Source organism: Oncorhynchus gorbuscha, linkage group LG10, assembly GCF_021184085.1.
Source record: "Oncorhynchus gorbuscha isolate QuinsamMale2020 ecotype Even-year linkage group LG10, OgorEven_v1.0, whole genome shotgun sequence".
Lineage (NCBI taxonomy): Eukaryota > Metazoa > Chordata > Actinopteri > Salmoniformes > Salmonidae > Oncorhynchus > Oncorhynchus gorbuscha.
This window is the reverse complement of record NC_060182.1, coordinates 24,441,829-24,462,694: the sequence shown is the minus strand read 5'-3', so window position 1 is coordinate 24,462,694 and position 20,866 is coordinate 24,441,829. Positions and strand designations below refer to the sequence as shown.

At 41.9% G+C, this 20,866-nt stretch overlaps 1 protein-coding gene across 4 annotated transcripts; it reads right to left on the bottom strand.

Annotated features, from left to right (window-relative positions):
* Positions 1-1,737: 1,737 nt before the first annotated feature.
* On the bottom strand, positions 1,738-20,798 carry LOC124045732 (lethal(3)malignant brain tumor-like protein 1). Of its 4 annotated transcripts, none has more exons than XM_046365292.1 (22): positions 20,676-20,798; positions 19,633-19,783; positions 19,238-19,419; positions 18,238-18,361; positions 13,730-13,895; positions 13,336-13,471; positions 13,099-13,135; positions 12,907-12,998; positions 12,656-12,760; positions 12,283-12,424; positions 11,991-12,082; positions 11,731-11,882; positions 11,531-11,607; positions 11,328-11,413; positions 9,401-9,511; positions 4,397-4,538; positions 4,188-4,287; positions 3,856-4,056; positions 3,702-3,751; positions 3,342-3,499; positions 2,808-2,870; positions 1,738-2,631 (listed from the first exon to the last, which is right to left on the bottom strand). In XM_046365292.1, exons 2-22 carry the CDS (start codon positions 19,760-19,762, stop codon positions 2,497-2,499), a joined length of 2,481 nt encoding a protein of 826 aa, XP_046221248.1. In that variant the 5' UTR covers positions 19,763-19,783; positions 20,676-20,798; the 3' UTR covers positions 1,738-2,496. The 4 variants fall into 4 exon arrangements, with proteins under 4 accessions (XP_046221248.1, XP_046221246.1, XP_046221249.1 ...); XM_046365290.1 differs by having other exon boundaries at positions 20,572-20,686; XM_046365293.1 differs by having other exon boundaries at positions 12,289-12,424; positions 20,572-20,686.
* Between the last annotated feature and the right edge of the window lie 68 nt (positions 20,799-20,866).

Below are 20,866 nucleotides of genomic sequence, written 5' to 3'. Positions count from 1 at the left end.
TGTGTGTGTGTGTGTGTGCACGCGCGCGCTTTGGCAATGTAAACATGTTTACCATGCCAATAAAGCCCTTTGAATTGAATTGTGAGAAAGCGAGAGAAGCATAACATTGTCACTAATGTCATTAGTAGATACAGTACCTTCAGAAAGTACTCAAACCCCTTTACTCTTTTCATAATTTGTTGTGTTACAGCATTCATTAATTTTTTGGGGGGGGGGTCACTGGCCAACACACAATAGGCCTACCCCATAATGTAAAAGTGGAATTGTGTTGTTCAGAATTTGTACAAATTAATTACTAATAAAAATATGAAATGTCTTGAGTCAATAAGCAACCCCTTTGTTATGGCAAGTTCAGGAGTAAAAATGTGCTTAGTAAGTCGCATAATAAGTTGCAGGGACTCACTCCGTGTGCAATAATAGTGCTTAAAATGATTTTTGAATGACTACCCCATCTCTGTACCTCACACATACAATTATTTGCAAGGTCCTTCAGTTGAGCAGTGAATTTCAAACACAGATTCAATTACAAAGACCAGGGAGGTTTTCCAATGCCTCACGAAGAAGGGCACCTATTGGTAAAAACAAAACAAAGAAAGCAGACATTGAATAACCCTTTGAGCATGGGGAAGTTATTAATTACACTTTGGATGGTGTATCAATACACCGAATCACTACAAAGATACAGGCATCCTTCCTAACTCAGTTGCCGGAGAGGAAGGAAACCGCTCAGGGATTTCACCATGAGCCCAATGGTGACTTTAAAACAGTTAAAACAGAGTTTAATGGCTGTGATAGGAGGTAACTGAGGATGGATCAACAACATTATGGTTACGCCACATTACTAACCTAATTGACAGATTGAAAAGAAGGGAGCCTGTACAGAATAAATAATATTCCCAAACATGCCTCCTGTTTGCGACAAAGGGATTAAAGTCATACTGCAAAACATGTGGCAAAGCAATTAACTTTTTGTTCTGAGTACAAAGTGTTGTGTTTGGGGCAAATCCAACACAACACATTACTGTGTACCACTCTTCATATTTTCAAGCATGGCGGTGGCTGCATCATGTTATGGGTATGCTTGTAATCATTAAGGACTGGGGAATATTTCAGGATTTAAAAAAAAAACAGAGTGAAGCTAAGAAGCTAAGCACAGGCAAAATCCTAGAGGAAAAGCTTGTTCAGTCTGTTTTCCACCAGACACTGGGAGATGAAGTCACTTTTCAGCAGGACAATAAACACAAGGCTAAATATACACTGGAGTTGCTTACCAAGAAAGCAGTGAATGTTCCTGAGTGGCCGAGATACAGTTTTGTCTTAAATCTGCTTGAAAATCTATGGCAAGACTTAAAATGGTTGTTTAGCAATGATCAACAACCAATTTGACAGAGTATTGACTCAGGGGTGTGAATACTTATGTAAATGACATATTTCTGTATTTCATGTTTAAAATCTATTTAATCCATTTTGAATTCAGGATGTAACACAACGAAATTTTGAACAAGTCAAGGGGTATGGATATTTCTGAAGGCACTGTATGTACATATAACTAGGAATAATATGCCTATGAAACAGGATTGATAATTAACAGTAGCAGCAGCTTATGTGATGAGTCAAAAAAGTAGCGCTTGCCGTATGCACTACCCTCTGCGCAGACATACACAATTTAATAAAGATCAAGTATTTTGAATTGAACTTACTTCATCATCACCAATCAACTGAAGTCAAGACAAGTAAGAGATTGAATTGGACATTTATTTGTACATATGGAATGAACGATTTTGATCCAAGAATATGGTGATACAGTTTCGCCCACCAGAGAGAAATATAGCTATAGGAATCCTGGAGCCCTTGTATGATTTGATTTAAATACAGTGCATAAACCTACATAAAATATAAAAATGATTCAAAACAATAAATCCCCCAGATATTTTGATATTTCTGAGTGAAAATGTAAACCTTTTCAAATGTTCGAAACAAAGTTCATATTTTGAAACATGATTTTGAATTTATCTCACGTAAGATCAATACTTGAGAAACTTTAAACCTTTTCTGGTCTTAGAAACTGTCCTTATGCTGTATCTAGTGACCAAGTAAAGAAACAGCAGCATAAAATCCCGCCGGATTTCAAATCTGTGACAAAAAATTGCAGTAAAACATCCCACATAAATAATTCCATATATTTTGCATAAATTACAAAAGTTTATCTTTCGACGCTTCTTACACTTTCAGTTAAGATTTGACTAATTTTATTGCACGAGCAGTGAAGCAACCTTATAAAAACATTTGCTTACACTTTTTCCCAGTTTTTTTATTTCTCTTTCTCAGTTCTGTCCCCATCTCTTTTCCACTCTCACCCCACTTTCATCTCTCAGCCCCCTCTCCTGTTCTCTCTCTGATGGGTACTGAACACCAAACACATAACAGGGGTAGGGTTCTGGATGATTTTGGCACATGATGATTAGTCACGGAGTCTCTGGCCGAGTGGGGACAGGATCACTTGAGGCCTTCGTCAATACTCTTGAACATTAAAATGGCGTTGGAGATCTTGAGGGCGGGACCAAGTTTGATGTTCATGATTTTGACGATGTCAGTTTGTGTCAGTAATAGGAAGGCCTCCCCGTCAATCATCTGAGAAGAAATATACAAGAAACTCAATCACAGGAATATAAAAAAGTTTATCATGCAAACAAAACAACAATAAAGGACAACAGAACGTAACTTAAATGACTTAATTTAGCTGTTCTAAATGGGCTCTTGTTTGTTTCATTACTTCATACTTAATTATCAATTAACATTGTACTCACTTCCTCTTTGAAGACACAGGCTTGTTCTTCACAACCAGTCAGTTTCTGGACAAATCCAAAGACCTGTTACACAGAACACAAAGAGTTATCAATGTACTCTGATTCACCCGTTTGTTGAAGCCAAAGGTAAATAGGGGTAAGTACAGGGGTTAAAGCAAGACGATCTCAGCTTGAAGGCCGCATCAGGATTTCAAAATTCCACGGAGGGCAGCACATATTTTTTTACAACCGATGTGTTTGTCAAAATCCATTTGCGGGCCAGAAAAGGGGCAGTTATTTACATTGATATTTTAGTCATTTAGCAGACACTGTTATCCAGAGTGACTTACAGTAACTAGTGAGTGCTTCCATTTGATTTGAAAAGGTTCATTATAGGTTCATGTCTACATATGTTTTGTCTAGTTTTAGATGTTCAGGTGTGGCCTGGAGTGTTTTTATTTATTCTTAACCCAAAATCATAATCTCCCCCTCAAACTGGGAATCCGTTGCAGTGACGGAGAACTTTAACCTCTGGGTGAGTTTTACAGCTCTCACCTCCTCCACGGTCCATGCTGCCACCTGTGTAGCATGGATGCCCTGGACGCCTGGCAGCAGTTTGCAGTGTTGCTCCCAGCACAGAGACAGGGTTGGGTCCGGGTGGGCCGACAGGGCAGACATGAACAGAGACGGGCACATACCCTCTGTGGCCATCGCTGCAACACAGGAAAGCACACACATACATCAGCACACACAAAATCACACATATTAACCCATGTAACACATACACACAGAATCCTGTATATAGGATGCAGTAAACTCAGACTGAGGCTATATATAATCAGAGTGTGGCCATAGACATAAATGGATACAGTACGCATGTGTACTGTGTGCAGAGCATAAAACTGTGATACTCACTCTGGTAACCTCTGTGCTGGCTTTTTCTATACTTGGGGGGACGACCAATCCTGACAAGAGAGAAAGAGAGAAACTGGTGAGAAGGGAGGCTACAGTCACAGAGGTTACAGCAAAATACCACTACAGCCTTAGCCACTGTTAACATGAGGCTTACCTGCCATGGTACCGGGACTTTTTGGTCCTTTGGCCAAAGATTAAGATGTTCCGCTTGGCTCCGCTCCCCTCTGTATCTGATAGGTCGGTTTTGAGTCTGCCCTGGTTTCGCTCAGCCAATGGGCAGCCTGACAGACAGTGATGCGCTGTGAACCGCCCAGTCACATGACCCGAGCCATCACATCCAGGCGTTGGACACTTCCTGTTTCAAAAAGTAGGTTTGACTTCATTATAACATCATGATAACATAATCATAAGGTTGGTATGGAACACATCTACTCACATTGACTGATTCATAGGCATTTCAAAGACCTGTTTCTGGCGCCTACTGACCTGTGATGGAAGCTGTACTTTGTGGATCTGGAGTGGTTGATTACTTTGCAAGGCATGGAGGAGAAACTGGACTGGCCTGTGGTTGCAGGTTCCCGGGGGTCTTATTAAAACACACACACAAACGAACACAGAGCTCAACGTCATCAAAGCGAACATGTAAGCACTCATATAAAGGTGAAGTAGAGTCAGAGAAGTATGGTATCTGTTACCAAGCTGTTGGGTTTTGTTGGACTCCGGGGGTGGGATTTTTAGCGGGTGACCCGTACTCTCACACCAGCCGACCGGGTGGGTGTCAGGGTGGTCCGAGTCCATCCACTCATCATACATATGACTCCAACCATCAAAATGGATCTGTATGGTATAATATGGTATAATACGACATAGTTACAGGAGTGTAGTAGTGGCACTGGCACATACAACCACAAGACACACACGCACGCACAGCAGGGATACGCGGATTGATTCATAACCTGTAGTCCCCGCGTTGTAACCACGGGCGGACGGGTTTAGGGTCATGAAACATTGTGTGGATGAATGGCTGGGAACAAAACAAAGACTGTATAAAAACAAATCCCGAAATGTATCATTCATATCAATAGGCTACTGAGGTTTTTCTTTCATTCTTTTTTAAAATCTGGCATTAGTGCATAAGTCTATGCTTTAGGAACTAACGAGCTCCAAATACATCCCCAAATGCTTTTGGGAACTCGGCCATAAAAACCATGAGCAAGGCGTCAATTTAGGAAATTGTTTGACATTTTTTGTTTAAGAAAAACATTAGGATACTGTTCCATATACCTAAATATTCAATAAATAAATTAAGAAATGTTAAAGAGAAACGTCATTGTTCAATAAATGTTCAATAGAAAAAAAGGGAACTGTACTGCGCATTTTCTATATACCGTTGAAGTCGGAAGTTTACATACACCTTAGCCAAATACATTTAAACCTAGTAAACATTCCCTGTCGTAGGTCAGTTAGGATCACCACTTTATTTGAATAATGTGAAATGTCAGAATAATAGTAGAGAGAAAGATTTATTTCAGCTTTTATTTCTTTCATCACATTCCCAGTGGATCAGAAGTTTACATCCACTCAATTAGTATTGGGTAGCATTGCCGTTAAATTGTTTAACTTGGGTCAAACGTTCCAGGTAGCCTTCCACAGGCTTCTCACAATAAGTTGGGTGAATTTCAGCCCATTCCTCCTGACAGAGCTGGTGTAACCGAGTCAGGTTTGTAGGCCTCCTTGCTCGCACAAGCTTTTTCAGTTCTGCCCACAAATTTTCTATAGGATTGAGGTCAGGGCTTTGTGATGGCCACTCCAATACCTTGACATTGTTGTCCTTAAGCCATTTTGCCAAAACTTTGGAAGTATGCTAGGGGTCATTGTCCATTTGGAAGACCCATTTGCGACCAAGCTTTAACTTCCTGACTGATGTCTTGAGATGTTGCTTCAATATATCCACATAATTTCCTACCTCATGGTGACATCTATTTTGAGAAGTGCACCAGTCCCTCCTGAAGCCAAGCACCCCCACAACATGATGCTGCCACCCCCCGTGATTCATGGTTAGGATGGTGTTCTTCGGCTTGCAAGCCTCCCCTTTTCCTCCAAACATAACGTTGATCATTATGGCTTAACAGTAAAAAAATTGTTTCACCAGACCAGAGGACATTTCTTCTAAAAGTACGATCTTTATCCTCATGTGCAGTTGCAAATCATAGTCTGGCTTTTTTAATCGCGGTTTTGGAGCATAGTCCAAAATCGCGGCTTCTTCCTTGCTCAGCGGCCTTTCAGGTTATGTCGATATAGGACTCGTTTTACTGTGGATATAGATACTTTTGTAGTTGTTTCCTCCAGCATCTTCACAGGGTCCTTTGCTGTTGTTCTGGGATTGATTTGCACTTTTTTCGCACCAAAGGACGTTCATCTCTAGGAGACAGAACACATCTCCTTCCTGAGCGGTATGACTACTGCGTGGTCCCATGGTGTTTATACTTGTTTGTACAGATGAACGTGGTACCTTCAGGCGTTTGGAAATTGCTGCCAAGGATGAACCAGACTTGTGGAGGTCTACAATTTATTTTCTGAGGTCTTGGATGATTTCTTGTGATTTTCCCATGATGTCAAGCAAAGAGGAACTGAGTTTGAAGGTAGGCCTTGAAATACATCCACAGGTACACCTCCAATTGACTCAAATGATGTCAATTAGCCTATCAGAAGCTTCTAAAGCCATGACATCATATTCTGGAATTTTCCAAGCTGTTTAAAGGCACATACAACTTAGTGTATGTAAACTTCTGACCCACTGGAATTATGATACAGTGAATTATAAGTGAAATAATCTGTCTGTAAACAATTGTTGGAAAAATTACTTCATGCACAAAGTAGATGTCCTAACCGACATTCCAAAACTATAGTTTGTTAACAAGAAATGTGTGGAGTGGTTAAAAAAGTGTATATAAACCTCTGACTTGAACTGTATGGGTTAGGGTCGAGGGCAGGCCTCAGATTTTGACTTTATCACATACTCTGAGTATACCAAAAATGAGGAACACCTTCCTAATATTGAGTTCCTCCCCTCAGAACTGCCTCAATTCGTCGGTACATGGACCCAACAAGGTGACGAAAACATTCCACAGGGATGCTGGCCCATGTTTACTCCAATACTTCCCACAGTTGTGTCAAGTTGGCTGGATGTCCTTTGGATGGTAGAGCATTCTTGATACACACGGGAAACTGTTGAGCGTGAAAAACCCAGCAGAATTGCAGTTCTTCACACAAACCGGTGCACCAGGGACCTACTACCATACACCATTTAAAGGCACTTAAATCGTTTTGTCTTGCCCATTCACCCTCTGAACATACACAATCCATGTCTCAATTGTCTCAAGGCTTAAAAATACTTCTTTAACCGGTCTCCTCCCCTTCATCTACACTGATTGAAGTGGATTTAACAAGTGACATCAATATGGGATCATACAGTGCATTCCGAAAGTATTCAGACCCCTTGACTTTTTCCAGATTCTGATACGTTACAGCCTTATTCTAAAATGTATTTAATTAAAAAGTGTTCTCATCAATCTGCACAAAATACCCCATTATGACAAAACTAAAACAGGTTTTTAGAAAGTTTTGCAAATGTATATAAAAAAATGAATTCAAAAAAGAGATATATTTTATCTTTATTTAACTAGGCAAGTCAGTTAAGAACACATTCTTATTTTCAATGACGGCCTAGGAACAGTGGGTTAACTGCCTTGTTCAGGGACAGAACGACAGATTTTTACCATGTCAGCTCGGGGATTCAATCTTGCAACCTTTCCTTTACTAGTCCAACACTCTAACCACTAGGCTACCTGCCACCCGGCACAGCCAGAAGAGGACTGTCCAACCCTCAGAGCCTGCTTCCTCTCTAGGTGTCTTCCTAGGTTCCGGCCTTTCTAGGGAGTTTTTTCCTAGGCACCGTGCTTCTACATCTGCTTTGCTTGCTGTTTGGTGTTTTAGGCTAGCTTTCTGTACAGCACTTTGTGACATCGGCTGATGTAAAAAGGGCTTTGAAAATAGATTTGATTGAATCTTATTGATTATTTACATAAGTATTCAGACCCTTTGCTATGAGACTCCAAATTGCGCTCAGGTGCATCCTGTTTCCATTGATCATCCTTGAGATGTTTCTACAACTTGATTGGAGTCTACCTGTGGTGAATTCAATTGATTTGACTTGATATGGAAAGGCACACACCTTTCTATAGAAGGTCCCACGGTTTACAGTGCATGTCAGAGCGAAAACCAAGCCAAGGAATTGTCGGTAGAACTCAGAGACAGGATTGTGTCAAGGCACATATCTGGGTAAGGGTACCGAAAAATGTCTGCAGCATTGAAGCTCCTCAAGAACACAGTGCCGCCATTATTCTTGAATAGAAGAAGTTTGGAACCACCAAGTAATTTCCTAGAGCTGGCCACCCGGCCAAAGCTGAGCAATCGGGGTAGAAGGGCCTTGGTCAGGGATGTGACCAAGAACCCGATGGTCGCCTTGACAGAGCTACAGAATTCCTCTGTGGCGATGGGAGAACCTTCCAGAAGGACAACCATCTCTGGAGCACTTCACCAATCAGCCATTTATGGTAGAGTGGCCAGACGGAAGCCACTCCTCAGTAAAAGGCACGTGACAGCCCACTTGGAGTTTGCTAAAAGGCACTTAAAGGACTCTGACCATGAAAAACAAGATTCTCTGGTCTGATGAAACCAAGCTTGAACTCTATGACCTGAATGCCAAGCGTCACGTCTGGAAGAAACCTGGCACCATCCCTACGGTGAAGCATAGTAGTGTCAGCATCATGCTGTGGGGATTTTGTTTGGAGCTAGGGACTGGGAGACTAGTCAGGACCGAGGTAAAGATGAACGAAGCAAAGTACAGAGAGATCATTGATGAAAACCTGCTCCAAAGCACTCAGGACCTCAGACTGGGGCTAAGGTTCACTTTCCAACAGGACAACGATCTTAAGCACACAGCCAAGACAACGCAGGAATGGCTTCGGGACAAGTCTCAATGTCCTTGAGTTGCCCAGCTAGAATCCGGACTTGAATCCGATCAAACATCTCTGGAGAGACCTGAAAATAACTGTGCAGTGACCCTCTCCGTCCAACCTGACAGAGCTTGAGAGGATCTACAGAGAAGAATGGGATAAACTTCCCAAATACAGGTGTGCCAAGCTTCTAGCATCATACCTAAGAAGACTCAAGGCTGTAAACGCTGCCAAAGGTGCTTCAACAAAGTACTGAGTAAAGGGTCTGAATACCTATGAAAATGTGATATTTTCTATACATTTGCAAAAAAGTTTTTGCATTGTCATTATGGCGTATTGTGTGTAGATCGATGAAGGAAAAACATTTTTCTAAATGAAATTGTATCAGGCTGTAACGTAACAAAGTATGTAAAAAGTCAAGGGGTCTGAATACTTTCCGAATGCACTGTATCCTTCACCTGGATTCACCTGGTCAATTTATGTCATGGAAATAGCAGCTTAATGTTTTGTACACTCAGTGTATAGTCGGACGGTTGCGGAAGGGTAATTTGCAATTGCGGGTGGGTGATCAAACAGCTGATCCGTGCATCCCTAACACACACACTACTGGTTGACCTTAATGCGGTGGGTGATCAAACAGCTGACCCGTGCATCCCTAACACACACACACTACTGGTTGACCTTAATGCGGTGGGTGTCGACCTCCTCCACTGTGGCCACCCGTATCAGGCCGGGGCTCCTTTTGTCCACCACCTCCAGCTTCATCTGAGCCTGGAAGCAATGGGCAGGACGCTGCAGAGGGGAGGGTCACATCATCATCACACAGCGCCACTTAACCTCAAATCAGTCCCTACAGTTAATCTAATTTCAACTCATTAACTCGTAACAGTAATTACAGTGCCTTGCGAAAGTATTCAGCCCCCTTGAACTTTGTGACCTTTTGCCACATTTCAGGCTTCAAACATAAAGATATAAAACTGTATTTTTTTGTGAAGAATCAACAACAAGTGGGACAAAATCATGAAGTGGAACGACATTTATTGGATATTTCAAACTTTTTTAACAAATCAAAAACTGAAAAATTGGGCGTGCAAAATTATTCAGCCCCTTTACTTTCAGTGCAACAAACTCTCTCCAGAAGTTCAGTGAGGATCTCTGAATGATCCAATGTTGACCTAATTGACTAATGATGATAAATACAATCCACCTGTGTGTAATCAAGTCTCCGGTATAAATGCACCTGCACTGTGATAGTGTCAGAGGTCCGTTAAAAGCGCAGAGAGCTTCATGAAGAACAAGGAACACACCAGGCAGGTCCGAGATACTGTTGTGAAGAAGTGTAAAGCCGGATTTGGATACAAAAAGATTTCCCAAGCTTTAAACATCCCAAGGAGCACTGTGCAAGCGATAATATTGAAATGGAAGGAGTATCAGACCACTGCAAATCTACCCAAGACCTGGCCGTCCCTCTAAACTTTCAGCTCATACAAGGAGAAGACTGATCAGAGATGCAGCCAAGAGGCCCATGATCACTCTGGATGAACTGCAGAGATCTACAACTGAGGTGGGAGACTCTGTCCATAGGACAACAATCAGTCGTATATTGCACAAATCTGGCCTTTATGGAAGAGTGGCAAGAAGAAAGCCATTTCTTAAAGATATCCATAAAAAATGTCGTTTAAAGTTTGCCACAAGCCACCTGGGAGACACACCAAACATGTGGAAGAAGGTGCTCTGGTCAGATGAAACCAAAATTGAACTTTCTGGCAACAATGCAAAACGTTATGTTTGGCGTAAAAGCAACACAGCTCATCACCCTGAAAACACCATCCCCACTGTCAAACATGGTGATGGCAGCATCATGGTTTGGGCCTGCTTTTCTTCAGCAGGGACAGGGAAGATGGTTAAAATTGATGGGAAGATGGATGGAGCCAAATACAGGACCATTCTGGAAGAAAACCTGATGGAGTCTGCAAAAGACCTAAGACTGGGACGGAGATTTGTCTTCCAACAAGACAATGATCCAAAACATAAAGCAAAATCTACAATGGAATGGTTCAAAAATAAACACATCCAGGTGTTAGAATGGCCAAGTCAAAGTCCAGACCTGAATCTAATCGAGAATCTGTGGAAAGAACTGAAAACTGCTGTTCACAAATGCTCTCCATCCAACCTCATTGAGCTCGAGCTGTTTTGCAAGGAGGAATGGGAAAAATTTCAGTCTCTCGATGTGCAAAACTGATAGAGACATACCCCAAGCGACTTACAGCTGTAATCGCAGCAAAAGGTGGCGCTACAAAGTATTAACTTAAGGGGGCTGAATAATTTTGCACGCCCAATTTTTCAGTTTTTGATTTGTTAAAAAAGTTTGAAATATCCAATAAATGTCGTTCCACTTCATGATTGTGTCCCACTTGTTGTTGATTCTTCACAAAAAAATACAGTTTTATATCTTTATGTTTGAAGCCTGAAATGTGGCAAAAGGTTGCAAAGTTCAAGGGGGCCGAATACTTTCGCAAGGCACTGTACTGTATGTTCACAACTACACTTTACCCCACCAAAAAGGATTCAAGTCAAATAAAATGTATTCACCCATGTTAGTACTCACCACTTTAAAAGCCTCAGCAGACACGGCGGTAGAGCCAGTCTCGTCGAGGTACCTTGGCCAGGAGAACCTGCCTGGGTCTGGGTAATCTGACAGGACAGATGGGGCACATGGGATCTAGCTCATAGGTGTGTGTGAAATTCCACTGCATTCCCTATAGTTCACTTATTAGACCTATAGTCATATCTTAGAACTTTGTCAGTCACCTTGAGGTGGCGTGAGGGGGAGGCTCCTCTCTTGGCACCAGCCAATAGGATGGATGTATGGACTGCTGGCATCACACCTGGATGGCGTAATGCAACATCAACCAATTAGATTAGAATTTAAATCATGGCATCATGGCTAGTAAAACAGCACAGTTCATAATTTAGAGAATCCATGAAAAATACATGAAAAATGTCCTCACCAGTAGTCATACGTGTCGTCCCAGTTATCAAAGTGAACCAGGAAGCGGTCGTCCACCACGTCAGTCACGGTCGCCACGCAAATGAGAGAGGGGTTCATGCGGTCGACCGCCTCCAGCTTCATGCCCACCTCAAAACCACACTCCGTATCCGTCTGACCAGGGGACCACCAACACAAACACACCACATTAGTCACTTACAGTTACTTACTTCAGACAGATGCATACCACTGATTGAGGATAAGAGTCATGCTTATACTTACTCTTCCAGGGCTGGCAAACACCTCTTTAGGTGCAACTTGTGCTTTACTCATTTTCAGGTAGCTGGCCCAGGAGAACTCCTCCTCTTTGCAGCCTGTGGCACAAACAGACACAAACATATAATGTGGAGATTTTCCTGGACCACTACTCTAATGAGGACATTCTCATTAGTTACCTTATGAATGACATACTTTAGATGCTTGGGCGAATGATCTACGCCACATTCAAAATGTGAACATAAAACTAATTCAGTGTCCAAAGTGCAGCCCAACCCCAAACCAAAGCCCAGTGTACTCTTATCTTTGGGGGTGTAGAGTTTGTGTCCAGTGCTCTCACACCATCCCGCCGGGTGGATGTCGGGGCAGTTGGCATTTACCCAGAAGTCATGACAGTCTGAGTATCCGTCAAAATGGAGACGCAGCCTGTAGCCACAAACCTACGGACAGGAGAAGACAGACAGGAGTCAAACCATGTCTCCCCAAGTCTCTCTCCGTGTCCTTCCCCAGTTATGTGGATTCTTCTCTTCCCTTATATCTCTCTCTGTGATTCATCAAAGTGTTCCAGGGTATGTAGTGTGTATGCAGCAAAGCAGTCAGGACAGGGAGAGAGGTAGAAGCAAACCTCAAAGAGCATGCGACTGTAGGTTGAGCAGCGATGCACACAGTACCTCAGCCACAGTCAGAACAAAGTACATGGAGGGGTGCTGCGGGTCGATGCCCTCTAACTTCATGCCCTGGCGGAAGCTGCTTTTGCACTGAGGGACTCTCTGAGACTGAAAATACAGGGGGCATAGTGAGAAAAGCACAGTTATACACACATGAATGCACGCCCACAAGCCCACTTACACCCACTTTCATTTGCAAAGAATATCAACTGTTGTTCTCTCATTTAGTATGTACCAAAGACAATAAAACCCACCTCTTGAAAGAGTTTGGCCGGAGCTGCCACTGCTTTGGTCTCCTCCAGATACTGTCCCCATGTCCACAGATCCATATGGACTTCAACAGCACCTGTTGTACACAAACAGAAAACACAACTTAAAGCTTATGGGAGTTCTGACACAACAGAAATATGAAGAAAAAAAATATATACAATTTAGCTGATTCTTACCTGCTTTGTTGTGTCTGCTTTCTGTCTTCAAGTAATCCTAGAACCACAAATACAACACGCAGATTTACGACAACAAAGACATAGTGCCTACACTATGAATGGTCGTACAGAACAAAAAAAATGATTGATGCATAACATCACGTACATGTGAGATCATTTACTTATTACAACAACAAAATATACTACTAAATTGTGCACGCTTTATGTGGGATGAAGTGACACTCGAGCCTTTCCCACCATTCCATCCAGCTCAGATTCTTCCTCTGATGGACTCAGGTAGTCCTTCCTCTTCCTCTTCTTCATGGGTTTCAGCAGCTCAGGGTCCAGAGATGCTACCCTGCCCCCGGGAATCTTATCTGTGCCTCCCCCCCTCCTAAAGAACATTTCAGATAATAGTTGAGTCCACTACAAAGCTTTGCCTTAGGCTACCTATGACCTACGTTACATCTTCTGCATGGTGGTTAATATCTTCCTGTAGTTTGTTTTGTGTCTGAGCATCCACAGTATGCTTATGGTTCCTTAAGGTTCCTTGATTTTAATTTAGCATGAATTGCACTTTCTATGGTAAAAGGATGTTTTCATAAAAATTAACTTTCTAAAGTGTGGAAAGGCTTCAGTCTTCAGTACTTACTTGTCAGTCATAGGCTCCCTGCGTAGCTGCTCTGGGTAGGTTCTCTGTGCCATAGGATCACAGCTCTCCTGTTGTCCTGGCCCTCCCTGGGTCTTAGGCTCAATCTTGATGGGCCTCTCTTGTTCCACAGCTACACCACCCACAGAGCTGAGAGGAGACACCATATCTACAATGGAATCAAATCAAATTTTATTTGTCACATGCTCCGAATACAACAGGTATTCGGCGCTTGTAAGTAAGCATAACTTGAAATGCTTACTTACAAGCACTTAACCAACAATGCTGAATTTGCTTTAAAGTAAAACAATATTTGCTAAAAAATATATACAAAATAAACTAAACTAAAGAAAGAAAGAAAAAAAAAGTAATAACGAGGATATACAGTACATTGGGGAAGAATTCAGACCTGGACTTTTTCCACATTCTGTTACAACCTTTTTCTAAAATGGATGAAAAAGTCCCCCCCCCCCCTCAATCTACACACAATACCTCATAATGATAAAGCAAAATCAGGTTTTTAGACATTTTTGCAAATGTATTAAAAATAAACTGAAATATCACAATTATATAAGAATTCAGATCCTTTACTCAGTACTTTGGCAGTGACTACAGCCTCAAGTCTTCTTGGGTATGACACTACAAGCTTGGCACACCTGTATTCAGGCCATAGATTTCAAGCTTGGTTTCATCAGACCAGAGAATCTTGTTTCTCATGGTCTGAGAGTCCTTTAGGTGCCTTTTGGCAAACTCCAAGCAGACTGCCATGTGCCTTTTACTGAGGTGTGGCTTCCGTCGGGCCACTCTACCATAAAGACCTGATTGGTGGAGTGCTGCAAAGGTGGTTGTCCTTCTGGAAGGTTTTCCCATCTCCACAGAGGAACTTTGGAGCTCTGTCAGTTTGACCATTGGGTTCTTGGTCACCTCTATGACCAAGGCCCTTCTCCACCGATTGCTCAGTTTAGCCAGGCGGCCAGCTCTAGGAAGAATCTTGGTGGTTCCAAACTTCTTCCATTTTAGAATGATGGAGGAATGATGGAGGCCACGGTGTCTTGGGGACCTTCAATGCTGCAGACATTGTTGGTACCCTTTCCCAGATCTGTGCCTCAACACAATCCTGTCTTAGAGCTCTACGGACAATTCCTACGACCTCATGGCTTGGTTTTTGCTCTGACATCCACTGTCAGCTGTGGTATTTTATATAGAAAGGTGTGCACCTTTCCATATCAAGTCCAATCAATTGAATTTACCACAGGTGGACTCCAATCAAGTTGTAGAAACATCTCAAGGATGATCAATGGAAACAAGATGCACCTGAGCTCAACTTCGAGTCTCATAGCAAAGTGTCTGAATACTTATGTAAATAAGTGATTTCTGTTTTTGTTTTTTTATGCATTTGCAAAAAAATCAAAAAACCTGTTTTTTGTTTTGTCATTATGGGGTATTGTGTGTAGATTGAGGAGGGGGAGAAAAAAAAGATTTTAGAATAAGGCTGTTACATAACAAAATGTGGTAAAAGTCAAGGTGTCTGAATACTTTCCGAATGCACTATATACATGGGGTATCGGTACAGAGTGAATGTGCGGTGGCACAGGTTATTTGAGGTAATATGTATATGTAGTTAGAGGTAAAGCGACTATGCATAGATAATAAACAGCGAATAGCAGCAGCAGAAAAAAGGGGGTCAATACAAAATAGTCCAGGGACCCAATTGACTCTTTAGCAGTCTAATGGCTTGGGGGTAGAATCTGTTAAGGAGCCTTTTGGACCTAGACTTGCTGCTCCGGAACCGCTTCCTGTGCGGTAGCAGAGAGAACAGTCTATGACTAGAGTGGCTGGAGTCTGACAATTTGTAGGGCCTTCCTCTGACACTGCTTGGTATAGAGGTCCTGGATGGCAGGAAGCTTGGCCCCAGTGATGTACTGAGCCGTAACCACTACCCTCTGTAGCGCCTTGCGGTCGGTTGCCGAGCAGTTGCCATATCAAGTGGTGATGCAACCAGTCAGAAATCTCTCGATGGTGCAGCTGTATAAATTTTTGAGGATCTGAGGACCCATGCCAAATCTCTTTAGTTTCCTGAGGGGGAATAGGTGTTGTCGTGCCATCTTCAAGACTGACTTGATGTGTTTGGACCATGATAGTTTGTTAGTGATGTGGACGACAAGGAACTTGAAGCTCTCGACACACTCCACTACAGCCCTGTCGATGTGAATGGAGTCGTGGGTGAACAGGGAGTACAGGAGGGGACTAAGCACGCACCCGAGGGGCCCCGTGTCGAGGGTCAGGGTGGCAGATGCATTGTTGCCTACCCTTATCACCTAGAGGAGGCCCGTCAGGAAGTCCAGAATCCAGTTGCAGAGGGAGGTGTTTAGTCCCAGGGTCGTTAGATTAGTAATAGTTTTGAGGGCACTATGGTGTTGAACACTGAGCTGTAGTCAATGAATAGCATCCTCACGTAGGTGTTCCTTTTGTCCAGGTGGGAAAGGGCAGTGTGGAGTACATTGGAGATTGCGTCATCCGTGGATCTGTTGAGGCAGTATGTGAATTGGGGTGGATATAGGGTTTCTGGGATGATTGTGTTAATGGGGGCCATGACCAGCCTTTCAAAGTACTTAATGGCTACAGACGTGAGTGCTATGGATTGGTAGTCATTTAGGCAGTGTCATGATATTGCCCTTTTTGGGTACAGCAAGCCCCATCCCACTCTCCCTGTCTCCTACACCCAGGCTGCTGTGGTCAGAGAGAGGTCGTAAATTCCTGGAGGAGATTATCTCCTCATGGCCACAGTATAGAGAGTGAGTCGAGTTTTCATAGAAGAGAACAAAGGAATTTCTTCCACCTCACAGAACTTGAGGTCCGAACAACATTTATGTTTCGGAGAAGGTATACTGCTAGCTACGAACTGGTCCTTTTGGTACAATTTTGGAAACTCATGGGAGACAATATGGCCACATTACCATAATGCTGTTTATATAATAGCCTCAGATATGAGGTTTACATCTAATTGTTGTGTAAGATGAATGAGTGAGAATGATACTGTTTGTAAAATTGTGTAATGTGATTTTGGACTGTTTAATGAAGGAAACTCCAATTCCCTTTTGAATTGAACTAAATCAGAGGACCGCCCATGAGCACAGTTAGGACCTGGCGTCATGAGAAAGCCTTTTTCTTCTGTCCCAAATAAAAAACCCACCTTGAGAATTTCTCAACAGACCATGTTGCTCTCAATTACGAGAGGACAAAGGTTACAGACCAGCTTACCTCAATAACGAGAGGGCCAGGGTTTGAGACAAGACTGCTGAATCTTTTAACCATCCCACGTGGTTAAACTCTAAGACTATCGATACCGACAGAGTAAGAACATGTCTTTGATATGAATTACTAGTCTGCAGCTAGGAATTCGGTATCATTGAAGGCGAAGACAACCGCCGAAACAGCTATTCTATAACGACATAAATGAATGTCACTCTGAACTATCCATCTAACCACGACAGAGAGGGCGGACAAAACTCTCCAACAGAAACAAACTTTTCAACAGAGATCCCGACGACACACTGAGTGTAAATATATATATTGATTGCAATTGTTCCCGAATGAGTGAGCGTTCATGTGCAAAGGATTAGCATTTAAATTGTTATAATTATGAACTGTGTGTTGTCTTATCTCAGTCGACCCCCACTTCCCTTTTGTACACCAAGCCGCGTTGCCGGTTTATCCCACTAGGGAAACTCCGTTATCATTTCCTTGCAACTAGGTACTGTTTGTTTATGCATTTCTGTGAATTACGTAGTTAGTAAATAAATGATTTAAGACAATTGATGTATGGATGACTCATAGTGAAGACTGGGTTCGTGCAGATTTCCAACCACTTACAAAGTTTGGAATGAGACTAACGTGAGGTAAACTAAATATTTAATTAATTAAGAAGACTAATTGATCAGATATTAAAATATCTGAAAAGTTTTATTAGGAAAATTATAACTTTGTAATCTTAATATTTTCCTTGGTGCCCCGACTTCCTAGTTAATTACATTTGCCTAATTAGTTAATCACGAAATGCTAATTACAGAGAATCTTTGATAAAAAAACAAAAGTCTTACGTTAATGATAGTAAAGACACAACAGCAGGTTACCATGGCGTTCTTGGGCACATGGACTATGGTCTGCTTGAAACTTGATAGGTTGAAAATGTCAGTGAAGACACTTGACAGTTGGTCAGCGCATGCTCTGAGTAGCTGTCCGGTAATCCATCTGGCCCTGCGGCCTTGTGAATGTCAACCTGTTCACATCGGCTACGGAGAGAGTGATCACATAGTCGGAGGCATTATATCAGGTTGGGATTAGGAAAGGATTGCATACAGTATAGCAAATTGTTTTTGAGGATATTTCTGGAATTAAATATGAGTTGTGAACTTCCTAGTTCACTAGCTAGATAATTTCCATTCGGATTTAGTTAAGGGACTATTCAGCTGCAGAAAACACACAGAAATTCCTAATTTCCAGTATCCTACCTGTTTTGTTAGTTGGCCTGTTTTTGGAGTCAGTTATTTTCCCAGACACCATTACTGCTGGTTCAGCACTGCTGATTTTTTCTTGGCTGATCATCTCCAGTGTTCCACAGTCACTCACACAGAACTGAAAAATACACATACTGTATTTCAACCATGTGCATACACAACCTGGACTCAGGGGTAAATCCAGGACACTCCAAATTCTTATGACATGTTACGTTTTGTATGCATTCATTTGTGGATGTCCATTTCATATTTATTTTAATTTTACCTTTATTTAACTAGGCAAGTCAGGTAAGAACAAATTCTTGTTTACAATGACGGCCTAGGAACAGTGTGTTAACTGCCTTGTTCAGGGGCAGAACGACAGATTTTTACCTTGTCAACTTGGGGATTTGATCTAGCAACCTTTCGGTTACTAGCTCAATGCTCTAACCACAAGGCTACCTGCCGTATGATATATTACGAATTACAATTTGTATGAAATGTTACGAATTTGAATTTGTAGAATATGTTACAAATTGCAATTCATACAATATGTTACACATTTGCAAAACGTATGATGTTATGAATTCCAATTTGTTGTGGCTAATGTTAGCTAGGTGGCTAACATTAGTTTGGCTAGGGATTAAGGACAAAAGGTTAGCTAACATGCTAAGAAGTTGCAAAGTAGCAAAAAGTAGTAAGTAGTTACTAATTAGCTAAAGTTGTCTGTGATGAGTTTTGAACAAGCAACCCTTGGGTTGCTTAACATTCGCTTTATGCGCCAAACCAACCAACCAACCCACCCTACTTACGTTTTTTCCCTCAGTAACCTTCTGTCTTGTCTTATGTAACCATACCGAACATATCATTCTAATTTGAGTGTTCCGGATTTACTTAAACTATGTTACATCTATTCTATGAGACCAGGCTGGCTGGCCTCTTTACTCCAACAATGCTTAATACTAGAGAACCCTATGCTTATAATAACATACAACGGCCATCAGATGTTATTCACCTTAAGGTTGCTGCTGGGTAAGATGGCCATCCCTTCTTTCCACTCCAGTACATGGACGATGCTACAGGCTCCCCCAACCTGGGGGGCTAGAGTGGGGGTTTCCACCTCTCCAGCAGTGGCTCCATTACCTGCCTCAGCAGCACCCGGAGAGACCTCCACCTTCTGTGTACTGGGAACAGGGGCTGGGGAGAGAGGGGCCAGTCTTCTAAGTTCTGAGCGAATGTGATATGTAGCTGTGTGAAACTAGTAGGAGGGTAGTATGTACCCCCCTCTGTTTTGTCAAAACTTAGGACATTGTGCAGCATATCTCTGAGCTGGAGAAAGTTCAGGGTGCAATACATTACGGAACACTATTGAGTGTAATAGATCCAGGAGTCATGGTGGCCTTATCTCACCTGGCAGGATGAGTGCTGTGGTCTGTGGGTGTGTCTTCTTTGACAGGCTGTCATTGGAGGAGAGGGCATCACTGGAAGGATTGGGATCTGCTTCTTTGGCTGAAACATCCAGCTCCACTTTGGCACTCATGGCAGACTTCACTTATTGCCTCTGAAAAAAAGATCATGTCAGTTTAACCATCACAATTTCACATATTTATTAGGATTAGAATGACAGTTTAAGTGACATTGGAATATGGGTCCTGAATGCCAGAAAGGTTACAGGATTCAGATGTATTCCCCATATTATGCATCCCCTGCATCCAGTCTTGTTCTCTATTACCACTAAACAGCTAAATACATAGGACCATTCTTCTCCTTTTATTAATAATAATGCTGTTTTTCTCTGCATTGTTGTGAGGGAACCTTAAAAATTGAATTTTAGACTCACTTGACAGCATCGGTGATAAAGTACATTCAAGGAATGATTTATTTAAAAAATAAACAATTTCATTGAGCTATTATGACCTTTCTGTAATGTCAACTGCTTTATTTGACAACGCTCCTCTTCGAATAACAAGGGAAAGTAGCGCCACAAAGCAAAATAATTATATTATTAATTTAACAAAAACACAGCAATTCAGCAGTAAAATGGCGGAGGATCAGAAACCCTTGAAGCTATTTGAGAAGAAAAAAACAATTTGTGAAAATGTTTTTTATATATAAAAAAATCCTGGCAAGATTTCGAATGAATGATATCGTTTCATGACATTCAGGCGAGAAAAAATAAAATCCCTAGTATGTTGCGGACCGTTAGTTCTCTGGAAACCTGATGTAATAGGCTATCGAATGACAGAATATATTGAATTCTTAAATGATTTGCGATACCAAATAGCTTTATGACTAATTATGTTCATGCATGCTGGATGTCAACCGCAAGAAAATTACAAATTCTCTTACCATCTGCAAGCGTTAGTTTCAGGATTCTGTAGCGCTTATTGCAGGCACGTCAAAGCAATATACATGCATATTAGCTGATCAATTTGGGACTAAATTTAGCTTACCAGCGGTTTCTTCTTGCGGGTCAGAATCTTAAAAATCACGCATGCGCAACTCATCCTACAGCGGACTTGCATCGCTCCAATTCCACGAGTTAAATAACCTCCCAAATTATTTATAATTTCAACCATAACCTCTCCCCGCCGCGCGTCAAGGAAACAATTATATTACACTCAACAATTTCACTGTCAATCAT

Excerpts from the sequence above, each read along its gene's own strand:
- LOC124045732 (XM_046365292.1), bottom strand. The coding sequence starts at position 19,762 with ATGAGTGCCAAAGTGGAGCTGGATGTTTCAGCCAAAGAAGCAGATCCC. Across the intron at positions 13,136-13,335 it reads AATCTGAGCTGGATGGAATG|GATTACTTGAAGACAGAAAG; the intron begins GTGGGAAAGGCT and ends TTGTGGTTCTAG. Across the intron at positions 12,999-13,098 it reads AAGCAGACACAACAAAGCAG|GTGCTGTTGAAGTCCATATG; the intron begins GTAAGAATCAGC and ends TGTGTACAACAG.